We start from the raw sequence: 12,814 nt of genomic DNA, 5'->3' as shown, positions 1-12,814 counted from the left end.
GAGGATTATATACACAGAGATCTTCGACAGCGTTTGAACATTAAGTTTACAAGCCTTTACAAGTTAGTACTACAGACTCTACGTATTACACCCCCTCCATCACAACGCAAGCCTCAACGCTAAGTTATTCCTAGGATAGACGTTAACGGTAAGAACCGTGCGCAAAGCCAACAGAAAGGCTTAAACAAAAGCCACAAACTGTTCTTTCAGGTTTGGAATAAAGGTAAAAGAATAATTCCGTTAAGAAGACGGACAAAGGCACACGAGAGTCATTTATAATTAGATTGTTAAAAGTTAATGTTTCTAATTTAGGCCTGTATTTTCTACACTCAAAAGGAAAACAGTTTACATTTTATTCCCACTGTTCCACTTTAAATCAAGAGTCTACTTACCGATGCCAGGCGATACTACACGCTCATAATGGTAAGGATTTACACAGACACTGTCACATTTTAAGTCAAAAGCATACTGACAATATTTAACATGCTTGAGTTCATTTTTATGAAGATCAGGCCACCTCCAAAGACGAGCGTAAATCACATGAGGGAATCCCTTGCGACCAGCCACCTAAAAAGTTAGACACAAAAGTTGATTGGGAAAGTAGCAAGACATTTCACTTTACTTAGTGAGGAACAAAGCTGGAAGAGGACAAACAACAAGACAACCTCTCTCCATCATCAAAATATGAAAAAAAAGGTGGTGTACAGTTTACCCAAGTTCTGTACTCAACAGAAATAAATTTCTATTAGGGTTTTTGCTACGGTTAAGTCAACACTGTGATTCTTAAGAAAAAATACTGGATACAAAATGGCAGAAGCAGAATTTGTGCTTAATGTAGTATGTATGGTCACCTTCCCCACCATGGATGATGAAGGAGCTTTGCCCCAGAAGAAGAGGAACGAGGCACTAAGCTACACTGTAAGGAATTTACAAGTAGAAGAATGCCAATCCATTATACTGAAAAAAAAACAAAAAACAAAAAAAATGCTTCTAGGGTAGACAGAAAGCTAGCCAGCAAACATGACATCTGTCCTGGAACAAGGAAATCGCAACCCAAGCTATACAGGTACTGAGTACTGACGATATAAGGCTAACGTAAATCCTCAGTGCAGACTCCTTGGAGTACCTTAGCAAGGGATCATAGGTCTTTCTTCACACTGCTGACCAACACAGAGCTAACAGAAGCTTGTAGTGAAAATACCAGGATAAACAGCCGATTTTGTTACGTGACCCTGCTTTTTACTGCCACACACACCCTCGTTTAGAACGGCTGATCCAACGCCTTCTGCTCCTTTTGAAAAAAAATCAACTACTGCAGCAGTCCAGAGCTCCAGCCACAAAACATGCCTACAAACGGGGGCGAGGGGGGGACGCAAGAGAAGAGCTACTCTTCCTCAACACTCTAGGATCCTGCGTCACTCACTTTTGCTCCAGCTTCACTAGGAGGAAAACATCTGATTTTTCACTTGTACTAACCTGAAGCCTCCCATCCAGCGTTCTCTGTATTGTAACACACTTGCTAGGATGAGCTCCATTTGTGGTTATAGCTGTAATCAAAGAATCCAATTCATCTTTTTTCTCCTTTAGCTTTTTAACTAAACTTTCAATTGCGCGTTTTGCAAAAGTTTCACTCTCTCCACCTTGTCGATGGCACATCAAGCTGTGAACAATGCTCAGACAAGCATCATTACTTGTTGGCGTGTTAGTAATAGACATATTGTCCATTTGTCACAGCTTTTTCTTTCAGATCAAATGTCAGTTTTGGGGGCTGTTATGATTTTCAAGCTGATGAACAAGAGATGATCCAAGTTAAGTGTTAGATGTACTGTCTCTTGGTAAAACCTAGGAGGAAAAAATATCTACATTAGAATTGTTTTTAACAAATTGCAGATCATGTTTCTAAGGAAGTCTGTGGCTTTTTGCTTCTTTTATTTTCAAGCTAAGTGCAGGATATTAAAAGCACATGAAAAAACTGCATTGCTTGTCCCATGATAGCTAAAACATGCTTAAGACACTGCTTGCACAGTTTGAGAGATAAGATTTCTTTTTTCCCCCTAGTAACAATATTTAAATAAAGATTATAGTTTATATACATGTACACATAGTATGTACATATAGAAAGGCAGGGATTATTAGATGAACAGGCTCTGAATCAGGAAAAGGAGAACAGTGACAATGATTTCCTATGGTTTATACTGGTAGGATGAAACCAAGTGAAAATACTGACTGGGAATCAAGGGGCATTGACTGAAACAAAATTTGAATAGTGAAGAAGCACGAATGCACACCAGAATCATCTGTCATGTTTATTTAATAACCCTGTTCAAATAGTTCCGCTATGTTCTGACCTCAGACTAACTCTTATTTCTCTTTGCTGATCACAAAGGCAAAAATTGTATCTGGCCATTAGCTTAATATGCATTTATGTAAATTAGTATTGTGTGTATCTTTAGATAAGAAAATCCCAACTGGCACATTTGTCTTTACTTGTTTGGATCCAGCTTCTTCTGGACCAAGACAGATCAACCGAAGTCGCTAAAAAAGCACTTCTAAATTGTCTCAAGCAGAACTGCCTTAATTACACTAAATGTAAGACAAGGAGTAAGTCCGTCCTCACACATTCGGCCTTTAAACTCTCTTTGTTAAGAACCTGCGGTGGTTTCTGGTCATGAGGTCATTCTTCTCTAAGCCCGCAGACCTCATCTTTTCAAAGGTTCCTTTAATTCCCAAATTAGCAGAAGAGCTGGCCTGATTTTCTCAATTCTGAATGAGCTAATTACTGCGCTTTATCTTGCTTTATCCAGAAACGTTGGACAGCAGGGTTTGTGCACTTACAGAAAAGGAGTCTAATGTGGTCAAAAAGCTGCTCTGGTTCTTCAAGCACCTCTGACTTCAGGTAGTCATCCACTAACACCGTTCTACCAACTACGTGGTCCGACTTTCTTCAGACACCAGCAGCAAACATGCGTTAAGTGATTTGACGACATTTACGTGTTCTGAGTAAACTTAAAATATAAGCCCTTCTGAAACTAGCATGTTGTTCTCAGCAATGTAAATAAAAGCTATTTGATTGCAATAGTTAAGGAAAAAAAGTTTGTTCGTGTTATCTGAGGAACGAGTCAAAGACCTGTTACTGCACTGGAATTTTCCAGGTTATTAGAGGTACGGTAGTAGCAGCTACTTATTGGAAACAAATGCGTTGCACAAAAATAAGAGTGGGACGTTAATTTAGAAAGTTAACGCATCACACAAATTACAGTGTGAATGCATGCCTTCCCTTCTTGTAAAAGGAATATTGTAACACAAATCCAGCACAATTATAAAAGGAAACAAGGTCTTCCCTATTTAATATTTTCTCCAATTTCAACTTGAATACAGCACGGTTTGGTATGCTTGGAAAAAAAACACATCACAAATCCTTCCCCCCCCCCCCCGCCCCCTCCATTTTCAGTAGTTTTCTTCCTTTGTAAGGATGCTTCTGGACCTAATTTCTCCCAAAGGAAAACAATTACCTAGAAGTTTGAGTAAGATCATTTTACCTAGCTATTAAAGTTTCTCCTTCAAGGCTAGGGTTTTTGCGCTTCAACTCAATAAGCCTCTTTTAAAAGTCAAGCTTAACCTGCCAGTCATTCTCCATGGCAACCCGCACTCGCATAAATCCATAAAAGCTTGCCAGCTAAAACAGAATAGCACATCATTTTCCTTAAATATAAAACAGCATCCCAGATAGATATGCATAAGTAATCATAAATAAGTGACTAGATAAAGCTATTAGCCAGAAGAGCTTTAAATAAAGAGACGCTTAAAATTAGACAGGCAGCTCTATCTTCTACGCCCCTAAAACTATGAATGAGAATTTTGCTTGCTGACTTTCAAAAGACTAGGATCGAGCAAATAAATCCTTATTTAAGTGGAATGATCTTCAGAAACGTTGAGTCACCCCTCAGCTGCCACTGCGCTCAATAGGAGCTTCTGACTGTTCAGCGCTTTTGAAAGCCGGGCCACTTGTTTAGGATTTTGAATACTGTTACACACTGCTGGCGCGTAATCGCACGGTAATTCAGAAGCCTTCCCTTAGAAGTCCCCTCTGCAGAAATCCTGTATTTAATCGTGCAATTTCGATCCCCGGAAAAAGGGGGTGAGGTCAGTGGCTACCAACCTGGCACATATTGAGAAATGCCGTGACACGCTTCTTCTGAAGCACCAGAAGCGTTAGTATATTTTGCAGACAAGCCAAGTTTTTACGTTCCACAAATTTAGTTTCTCACAAAATAGCTCTACAAGCCTATCTTTGAGTCACACATTCAAGAGGTGCCTTAACACCTTCTTACTATATTACTTTCATGTGTGCAAATAAAAGCAAAATGCAATCTTAATGCATTATAGTTTTAGAAGATAGCCTTTGAAGATAAGGTTCCAGCATGCCCTCAGACATGGAGTGCGAGATGTTCTGCAAAACAACAGCACGCTTGTGTGATTTAACGTTTATTTGATGCGAGCACGAAACCTGAAATTCGTTCCTTAGCACGCCCCCAGCCCAAGGAGGTGATCCCACACTACAGCTCGAGCTTGGATTTACGGTGGAATAGGTAGGGCCAAATGTGTTGAGCATTTCTTACTTTCCTCTAGCCAGGAATTTCATGGCAACAGAGAGAGCGCTTTGGGGGAAAAGGGGGAGAGAGGAGAGAGAGGGAACACGAGAAAAGCAGCAGCAGGAGACTTGCACTGAAGCTCTCGGCTTCGCCTACCGAGGAACTACATGGTATTTCTCTCCCTTTTGCTATCGTGTGAGCAGAACACAGAAGAAAAAAAAAAACGGGACAAGCTAACGTAAATGCTGACAAGTTACAAAGTTATAGAGAAGCACCTCATCATGATATAGAAAGTGGTTTTTTTCAACAGCTAAGTATTAACAGGGATGTTATAAAACAAGCGAACCACTAGTGCTCTGCGATAGTCTAAGTATTGTAACAAGAATAAGATCCTCGGAAGAGGAGAAAATCTGACAGACAAAAGAAGTGAAGATTGCCAGGTAATTAAAAGCACCCTTGATGACCTGTAGCAAACCTGTAGCATACCTGTAGCTCAGGTATCTCAGAGAACTGGTAAGTAACCATTAACTGAAACTCTTCCTCCAAGACTGATGCAGGCTTGAACAAATACCATCATTCTTCTGCACATCCTACTTCCCCGCGGCTGCCTGGCTGAAGGGTGATGGATCTTTTTAGCCTGCGCGATGAAATTCAAAACATGAAGCAGCTGTCTAAAATTAAAAATGCAACGCTGGTGCCACATGCCTCGTTTTTATGTCTGTGGATAATTCTGCCAGAAACGGTTACCTGAACGATATAAATAGATTCTAAAAACATAGGCACCTAGAATAATATGCTACCTCATGTAACAAAAATCAAATTATTGACTTATCTACGTGGAAGTAACATTACTGAGCTCTCACACCAGTGCCCTCACTGCACTTACATTTATCTTATGGGCAGGAAAGCAAAACAAGCACCGTACTGACTCAAGCTATTCCGCTGTTCTCAGGTCAACTGCTACACTCTCTCTCAAAACAGCAATCATTTTACTAGCGTGACTAGAAAACAGAGACCAGGTTTAATGTTCGGCACCTTCTGCAAAAGCTTTGAAAACCCAGTGCTGGCTCAGAGCTCCAGGAGAGCATTCCCGGTTTGTGGAAGCACGGCGCTCCGGATCAACTAGACAAAACCGAGCGAAGTACAAAAAGCAGATGATCTCTCACCCAAAGGGATAATCCATGCATTTACGGAACAGAAAATTACTCTTCCACCTTGTTTGCCAGTATCTCTTCAGCTGCACCAGCAAGATAATATTATAAGCTAAGACTGCTTAAGAACAAGTGGTTTTCCATGCCAAAAACCAAGGGTAACAAAAAGAGCGTGAGCCACGACTTCCAAATATTTGCAGCAACTCTTCAGGCAGCATACGAGGTATTTAAGAGATACGATCATTTGGAAGGCCTCACACGAGGCCCAAGAGTTGCTGAGGTACACTGCAGTTTGCAATTCTTCATCAAAAAAAGCATGCAGACGCACACAGACGTAGGCAGACGCACACGCGCGGTCTGAAGAAGGTACGAGGGTTTTAGAAAGAGAAAAAAGTTTTTCTGCTTTCCATGGTTCGAAAAAACACACGGACTTGATTTCCTCGGCTTTTACAGAGGTATCACTACAGTCATACAGAAGCCCAACTGAGACGTAAGGGCAGAGGCTGCTTAAAAAAATACAAAGACTTCACCTAAACCCCCATCAACGCGCCCTAGCCATCCAGCCAAGCACATTTTGAAACTTCTCTGAAAAATCCCTGCCTCCAAACAATTCCCATTTCCAATTCTCTAACGCGGCTGAAATTTGCTGAGAAGTTACAAATCCAAAGTTCTTAAAAAGACCTCACGTTCTTTTCTACGTATTAAGAACAACCTTAAACGAATACTTGTTACACTCACAAGTCACTTGTCTTCCCCCTCTCCTCCCACAAAAGCCACACTTTGCAATTTGGGGAGAACGATCAACCCCAAACAAGAAAAGGAAATAATACGCTTACACAGACAAACCAGGCGGTTATGGATGGAGCTGGAAGTCAGGGACATAACCCACAGGAATACGATCCAGGCAATCAGCAATCCAACAGCTTGGGCAAGACGGTTAATCCAGGCCCGACGCTGATATGATACACGGCCCTATTCATTTACAGTAGGGTTTAAGCCAATCGCAGCTGCGGAGGGATCAAATTCACCAAGAAACTCAGTCTAAAAATGTGACGGTCCAAATGCCGCTGGATAATTACTTTAAGAGATGGGCAAAAGGCCAAAACCCCCTCCATGCCACTTTCTTAGCATGTATTTTGTTAGGTTTATAGAACAAACTAGGTATTTTCCAAACAAGAGCCAACTTGAGACTCTTGGAGACTTCACTGTTTGCAGGAGAAATTACACCAGAAGTAGTGCGATTAGGAGTGATCAGTAACACTTTGTTTTAAAAACTAAGATGCTAAGAATTGCGAAGTGCTGTATTTAAAGAAAAAAAAAAGTTAAAATATAGTACAGCCTTGGCACAACTGGAAAAATAGTTCCTGCAGGCATCAGGGCAGCAATGGCCCTTTGAAAAGCTTTTGATGGAGAAAGGGAAGCGGTCTTGCAGGTCAGCTCAGAAGAGAGGTTCCAGGCACAGACATGATGCTGAAGGTCCAGAGATGCTGGTGGGGAAGGCTGATAAACATGCCAAACGGGGGAGGCAGGGGGACGTGCAGCATACGCTGAAGCGAATGAAGAACGCACGATGGATTTGCAACCACATGCACGAGAAGCCTGAAATAAAGAGCTGTGATGGAAATCCAACCAGTCTGCAAAGTTAAAATCAAAGAAAAAAACCAGATTTTACATGTGCTAAGCATCAGATGACACGTTCAGGGCTCAGGAAGCCTTTAAACAGCAAGGCGGAGAGAGATTTGCCACGTTTTTGTACAAACCGATCAGACAACAGTCCGGTGTCACCTTCGAGCGTTTCAAATGATCATCAGTAGATAATCGCTGTAGGTCCCTTCCAACTGAACTATTCTATTCTAAATAATACGAACAGAGATTTTCAGCAGCAGTTATGCAAAAATGTTCTATGATGCACACAAATATATAAGCCTGAGAATGTTTAGTACTAGTATATCCATGTAAGGGCTGGTGTTACAAACATGCGAAGGGATGCTAAAGACGATAATGTAAGCAAGTAGGTGTGTCCAACGGCATTCACCAGGTACAATACAGCATTTCTACCTACGCTGTGAATCTAAAGAGAACTTGGCCATTATCCATTGTAAGATACTGTAGAACGGCCTAAGCAAGTCAGAAAATTTGCCGGCAGAATATCCTTTGAGATGAGCCATGACTTAAGTGAATATTACTACGACGGTCTTAAAAAAAAAAAAAAAAAAAAAAAAAAAAAGAGAGAGATAAAAAGCTCATACCCTCTGAGCTTCCAAGGAGAAAAGAAAATAAAAACAGGTATATTGCAGTAACAAAGAAAAATCACAGCTCGATCAAGGCCTGTGGCACTGTATGATATCAAAGGGAAAGATGTAACAGCCTGCAATTCTGGGGAGTCATATACTGGGAGGAAAAGGGGAATGAACTAATCTAAAAAATACCTTAATGACCAAAAACCTATTTCCAAGTTGTAAATATGAAGATAATCTTTGGAAAAATATAGCTAAGAAAAAATAAGAATTGTTTGCTTGAAGCTGCCACTGATGCTGTGGAAGCGCGATTTACCAGTAACGGCCATCCCAGTCACAGATTTCCAGCGTTCTGGTCCCAGTCACAGATTTCCAGCGTTCTGGTATCAGGCAGTAACGCAACGCTAACGAACTGGCTAATTAGAATAGCGTACAAATTGACATCTTGCTAGAACATTTCACACGAATAAAGGACAAGAATGGCTCTTGCATAAGCTGTTGCCTCCAAAATTAGACGAACACAAAGATGTCAGAAAAGCAGCATATACGTTTGATTGCTTTTAACCACCAAAACATTACGACAGAGTTCTGCTGTTTAATAATGCAGTGGTAGAAGTTTGATGATAAACATGATAAAGGAAAATCCATAAACCGATAAAACAAAAGGCAGCTCGTGATTTGATGAAGATATGAATAAGTGATTAAACTGCAGATACTTTCCAGCACATCAGACTATTATCTACTTGCCCAAAGGGTGAACAGGAACAAAATGTTTGTAGACCTAAGAACAATTAGCATTAGAGAGCAAGAGAAAGAGTACTGAGAAGGTACTGCGCTCGCACGGTTCTGTACAGTAAGAGCTAACATTCCCCAGAATACTATTTTTGTGCGCGTATCTGAATCATCAGTATCAATTCTGCTCATCTCACTGTCAGTAGCTACAAAAATTTAAGACACATGACAGCATAAAAGGAACCGGAGAAGAGTTTGAAGACAACTCGGAGTGGCAACTCTTTCATCTTAACAGAAATTCACGGTTAAAAAGCATGAGCAGCCATTTCTTTGTGGAAGAAACCGATCCGACGTAGCTGCCCAACTGCAGCTCTCAGCATCTTTACTCCTCTCAGCTTCCACCTGTGCACTCCGACTGCTTTCGAAAGCACTTTACAAATGCAACAGACCGATCCTGTAAATGGAGCAAATGTTTCTGCTGCGCAAGGTCCCAGGTTTTTTGAATCTCATTCGAGAGACTAATACAACAGTAAAAAAACACATCCAAATCCTTGTCGTTGTATGCGTGGGGGGCAGGACACGATGAAAAAGGTAGCGCTGCTATGCTGACGTGACTACGTAGGCACATGTTTTAAATCCTAGAAAGTTGCAATTGTCATTTTGGTTCCCCTTCCCTCTCTCTACTTTTTATTTTTGAGAATGTATACAGCTGAAAAATAATTCCTCTTTTCAATACAGGCTTCTGTATGGTCAGAGAAGGAAGACCACTGCACGTTACGCCACGAGAGCGGGAAGGGCAGTAAACTCCTCTACAACCGGATCTACTTCTGCGACACGGCAGCGAGACTGGCACTACCTCACCTCCGAGAGGGCACCCGTGGCGTCCCACCGAGCAAGAGGTCATCCCCTCCTCATCCTAGCGCCCGCGGGTAAGGAGGGGACGGAAACCTGGGAACGGCAGGAGAGGCCAGGCTCAGAAGGCGGCAGGCGGTGGAAGTCCTTGCCGTAGAACGACAGAGCGAACCTGAACTGAACTCCTCCTCAGAGTACCCTGCAAGACCCACCTTCTTGCAGAAGGCTTCTTTCGACGAGGACAAACAGCAATTTGTCAAAACCTCACAAACAGAGGAAACAATTGCGGCTACGCCAAGCAGTAAGAGTCAAACCTTGCTCAGGCAGAAGCGGTGTGATTTTTCACTTGTACGTAACGTTTCGATACCCTAGCAATAGGTGTATTAGATAACATCTGTTCTTTATTGTAATCTGCACAGGGATAATGTTCTCTGCATTTGTGCGAGCTTCAAAAAAAAAAAAAAAAAATCACCTCTGGGCAAAGCAAGCATGGAAAATTCCAGCCCCAACCAAAAGTAGAGTTTTTCACAAGGTTAACAACATAGGAAAACAGAGTCCTAAAATTCCAGCGGGACCTTAACAACAGCACGGCAAAGGCTGCTCCTCACCGGGATCAACCGATCTGTTCTCAGCACCTTTGTTCTCCACTAAATCTGTTGATACCTCTCAAAACTCGCATCCCTATTGTGTTAGCTGCGCTTGAATGCATTATGTAAAGAGCCATCTACTTAAAAAAGGAATTCTAATCAGTTTGAGACACTTACTGCTTCTCTTTAGGCTGCAGCTCTTTGAAATGAAGTTTCTGTATCAATATTAAACACGCATGCTTATGCAACAAGCAAATCAAAAGAGGTTCATGAATGCAAAGCGAGAAGAAACTCCTTCCAGTAGCAATCCGGCCAAGATAAGAGGAGGGCCAGAAGGACAAGTTGCCTACTTATCATGACGTTGGGAGTACGAAAAGACGTTTTGTTTTATAGGGCAGTCTAGCTGTAGGAATTACCTACGTTACTGAGCGAAGTAACAGGACAAGAGTCTTATGATTTAAAAGATGACAGCTGTCACAGCGTCTGAAATCGCTCTTGCCTGTTGACAGCGGCACACCATTCGTAACCAAGATAATTTGAGAAGTGGTGGTAAAAGCCACCACGATCCTACTCCGACCGTATGTGTTTGACAACACTTGGTTTGCAGTAGTACAATTTGGGTTCCAAGTAATAACACACCTAACCCACAACCAGATTACCCCGTAAATTAACCAGCCTCCCGTGGTAAAACCTATACGACTCAACTCTGTGGCAAGTCACAAACCTCCCCAAAAACCCAACACCCCCAGAAACAGGGATGGGAAGGGAAAAAAAGAGTAAAGATGGAATAATCTTTAACTAACGCCCCTTCTGCCGAGCAGCCCGGCGCTGTCTGAAAACCGGCTGAAAGCACCGTTCTCTGTTATTGCAAATAAGATGGCAGATTTTGAAGAACTAAAGGCGAAGCGGCTCAGGCAAAACCATCCAGGGCATTTTCCAGCGTGCGGGAGAGAGCACGAAGAGAGCGGGCTGCACGGAGGGCAGGGGAGGAAAGTTTAACCGGGGACAGGCCGGCTGGCGAGCCTTTACCAGAGGGCACCGAGATTTAAAAATAATAATACTAAAAGTTTGGGGGCGGGGGGGGCGGGGGGGAGGATCGTATTTTTTTCTCGCTGGGGGAAAGCGGGGAGGGAGGCGGGGAACCCAGCGGAGAAGCCCCCGGGGTGAGGGGGGGGGCGCTGCCCCGGTTCCCCGGAGCGGCAGCCGGCGCGGCCCGGGGGAGGCGGCGGGGAGGAGGGGACGCGCTGCGGGCGGCCTCGGCGGGCGGGCGGGAGCCGAGAGCGGATGTTACCTGGGCCGCGGGCGGCGGCGGAGCGGCCGCTCTCCGGGGCGCGGCCTGCGGCTGTGGCGAGGGGCGGCGGCGGCGGCGGCGGGAGGAGGAGGAGGAGGAGGAGGACGGCGGGGGGGGCGGGGGAGCCTCCCCTCAGCCTCAGCCGGCCCCGGTGCGGCGGAGCGGGCCAGGCCTCCGCCCCCCCGCCCTCCCCTCCCCGGGCTGCGGCCGGGCCGGGCCGGGCCGGCGGGGCGGCGCTCACAGGCCCGCGGCGCAGGGGAGGGGGGGAACCGGCCGCCCCGCCACCGCCGTCGCCGCCGCCGCCGCCTCCTTCTTGTTGTTGTTGTTGTTGTTGTTGTTGTTGTTGCCGCGGCTCCGGCCGCTCGCGCTCCGCGGCCGCCGCCGACACGTCCAGCCGCCACCGCGCATGCGCGACATCCGGGTAACACCACCCCCCCCACACCCCCCGCCGCCGCCGCCGCCGCCGCCGCCGCCGCGCGCCCCCGCGCCGCCACCCGCCGCCACCGCGCCTGCGCGCCCGCCGCCCCGCGGTTGTCGCCCCGCCGGCAGGCGGAGAGCGGAGCGGGCGGGCGGGAGCGTTCGGGGGTTTATTTGTGTGGTTGGCGTCCGGCGGCGGCGCGCCCGGCGGGGCAGGTAGCGCTGCTAGGATGGCAAGCACAGCCCTAAAAAAGGCAGAGCTGCAAAAATGCAACCCCAACAAACGCGCGGGGCTGCAAACGCAAGCCCTGCAAGTGCAAAAACGCGAAAATGCGATCCCCAGAAATGCAACGCCACATAAATGCAACCCTCAGAAGTGTAAAAACCCACAAATGCAACCCCCAGAAGCTGAAAGCCCTGCAAATGCAACCCCAACAAATGCACTGGTCCACAAATGCAACTCCCATAAACGCACAGCCCCACAACTGCAACCCCATAAATGTATGGCCCCAGGATTACAACCCTCGTAAGTGCAAAGTCCTGCAAATACACCCCCTAGAAGTGCAAAGCCCTGCAAATGCAACCCTGACAGATGCACAGTCCCACAAGTGCAACCCCACAAGTGCAAAATCCCACAAATTGAACTCCCAGAAGTTGAAAGCCCTGCAAATGCAACCCCAACAAATGCACAGCACCCCAGTGCAACCCCCACAAGTGCAAAACCCCACAAATGCAACCCCCAGAAGCTGAAAGCCCTGCAAATGCAACCCCCACAAGTGCAAGATCCCACAAATGCAACCCCCAGAAGCTAAAAGCCCTGCAATGCAACCCCAACAAACTCACAGCCCTGCAAATGCAAAGGTCCACAAATGCAACCCCCACAAGCGCAAAACCCCACAAATGCAACCTCCATAAATGCACAGCCCTGCAACTGCAACCCCATAAATGCACAGCC

At 45.1% G+C, this 12,814-nt stretch overlaps 1 protein-coding gene across 3 annotated transcripts in view; it reads right to left on the bottom strand.

Moving 5' to 3' along the window:
• SMAD4 (SMAD family member 4) overlaps window positions 1–11,845 on the bottom strand; it is a 29,545-nt gene extending 17,700 nt beyond the window's left edge. Inside the window, exons 1-4 of one of the 3 annotated variants that reach the window (XM_087772721.1) lie at window positions 11,443–11,845; window positions 5,079–5,229; window positions 1,477–1,842; window positions 393–567 (exon numbers count right to left, since the gene is read on the bottom strand). In XM_087772721.1, coding sequence (XP_087628847.1) covers window positions 393–567; window positions 1,477–1,725 — 424 coding nt within the window. In that variant the 5' untranslated portion in view covers window positions 1,726–1,842; window positions 5,079–5,229; window positions 11,443–11,845. The remainder of the gene's footprint in view (window positions 1–392; window positions 568–1,476; window positions 1,843–5,078; window positions 5,230–11,442) is intronic. The other 2 variants (XM_087772720.1, XM_087772722.1) reach the window with 2 other exon arrangements.
• Window positions 11,846–12,814: the final 969 nt, after the last annotated feature.

This window comes from Nipponia nippon, unplaced genomic scaffold, assembly GCF_047370975.1.
Source record: "Nipponia nippon isolate SJK-2023a ecotype South Korea unplaced genomic scaffold, ASM4737097v1 scaffold_37, whole genome shotgun sequence".
Taxonomy (NCBI): domain Eukaryota; kingdom Metazoa; phylum Chordata; class Aves; order Pelecaniformes; family Threskiornithidae; genus Nipponia; species Nipponia nippon.
Note: the sequence above shows the minus strand (reverse complement) of the source record. Positions and strands in the feature narration are given on the sequence as shown.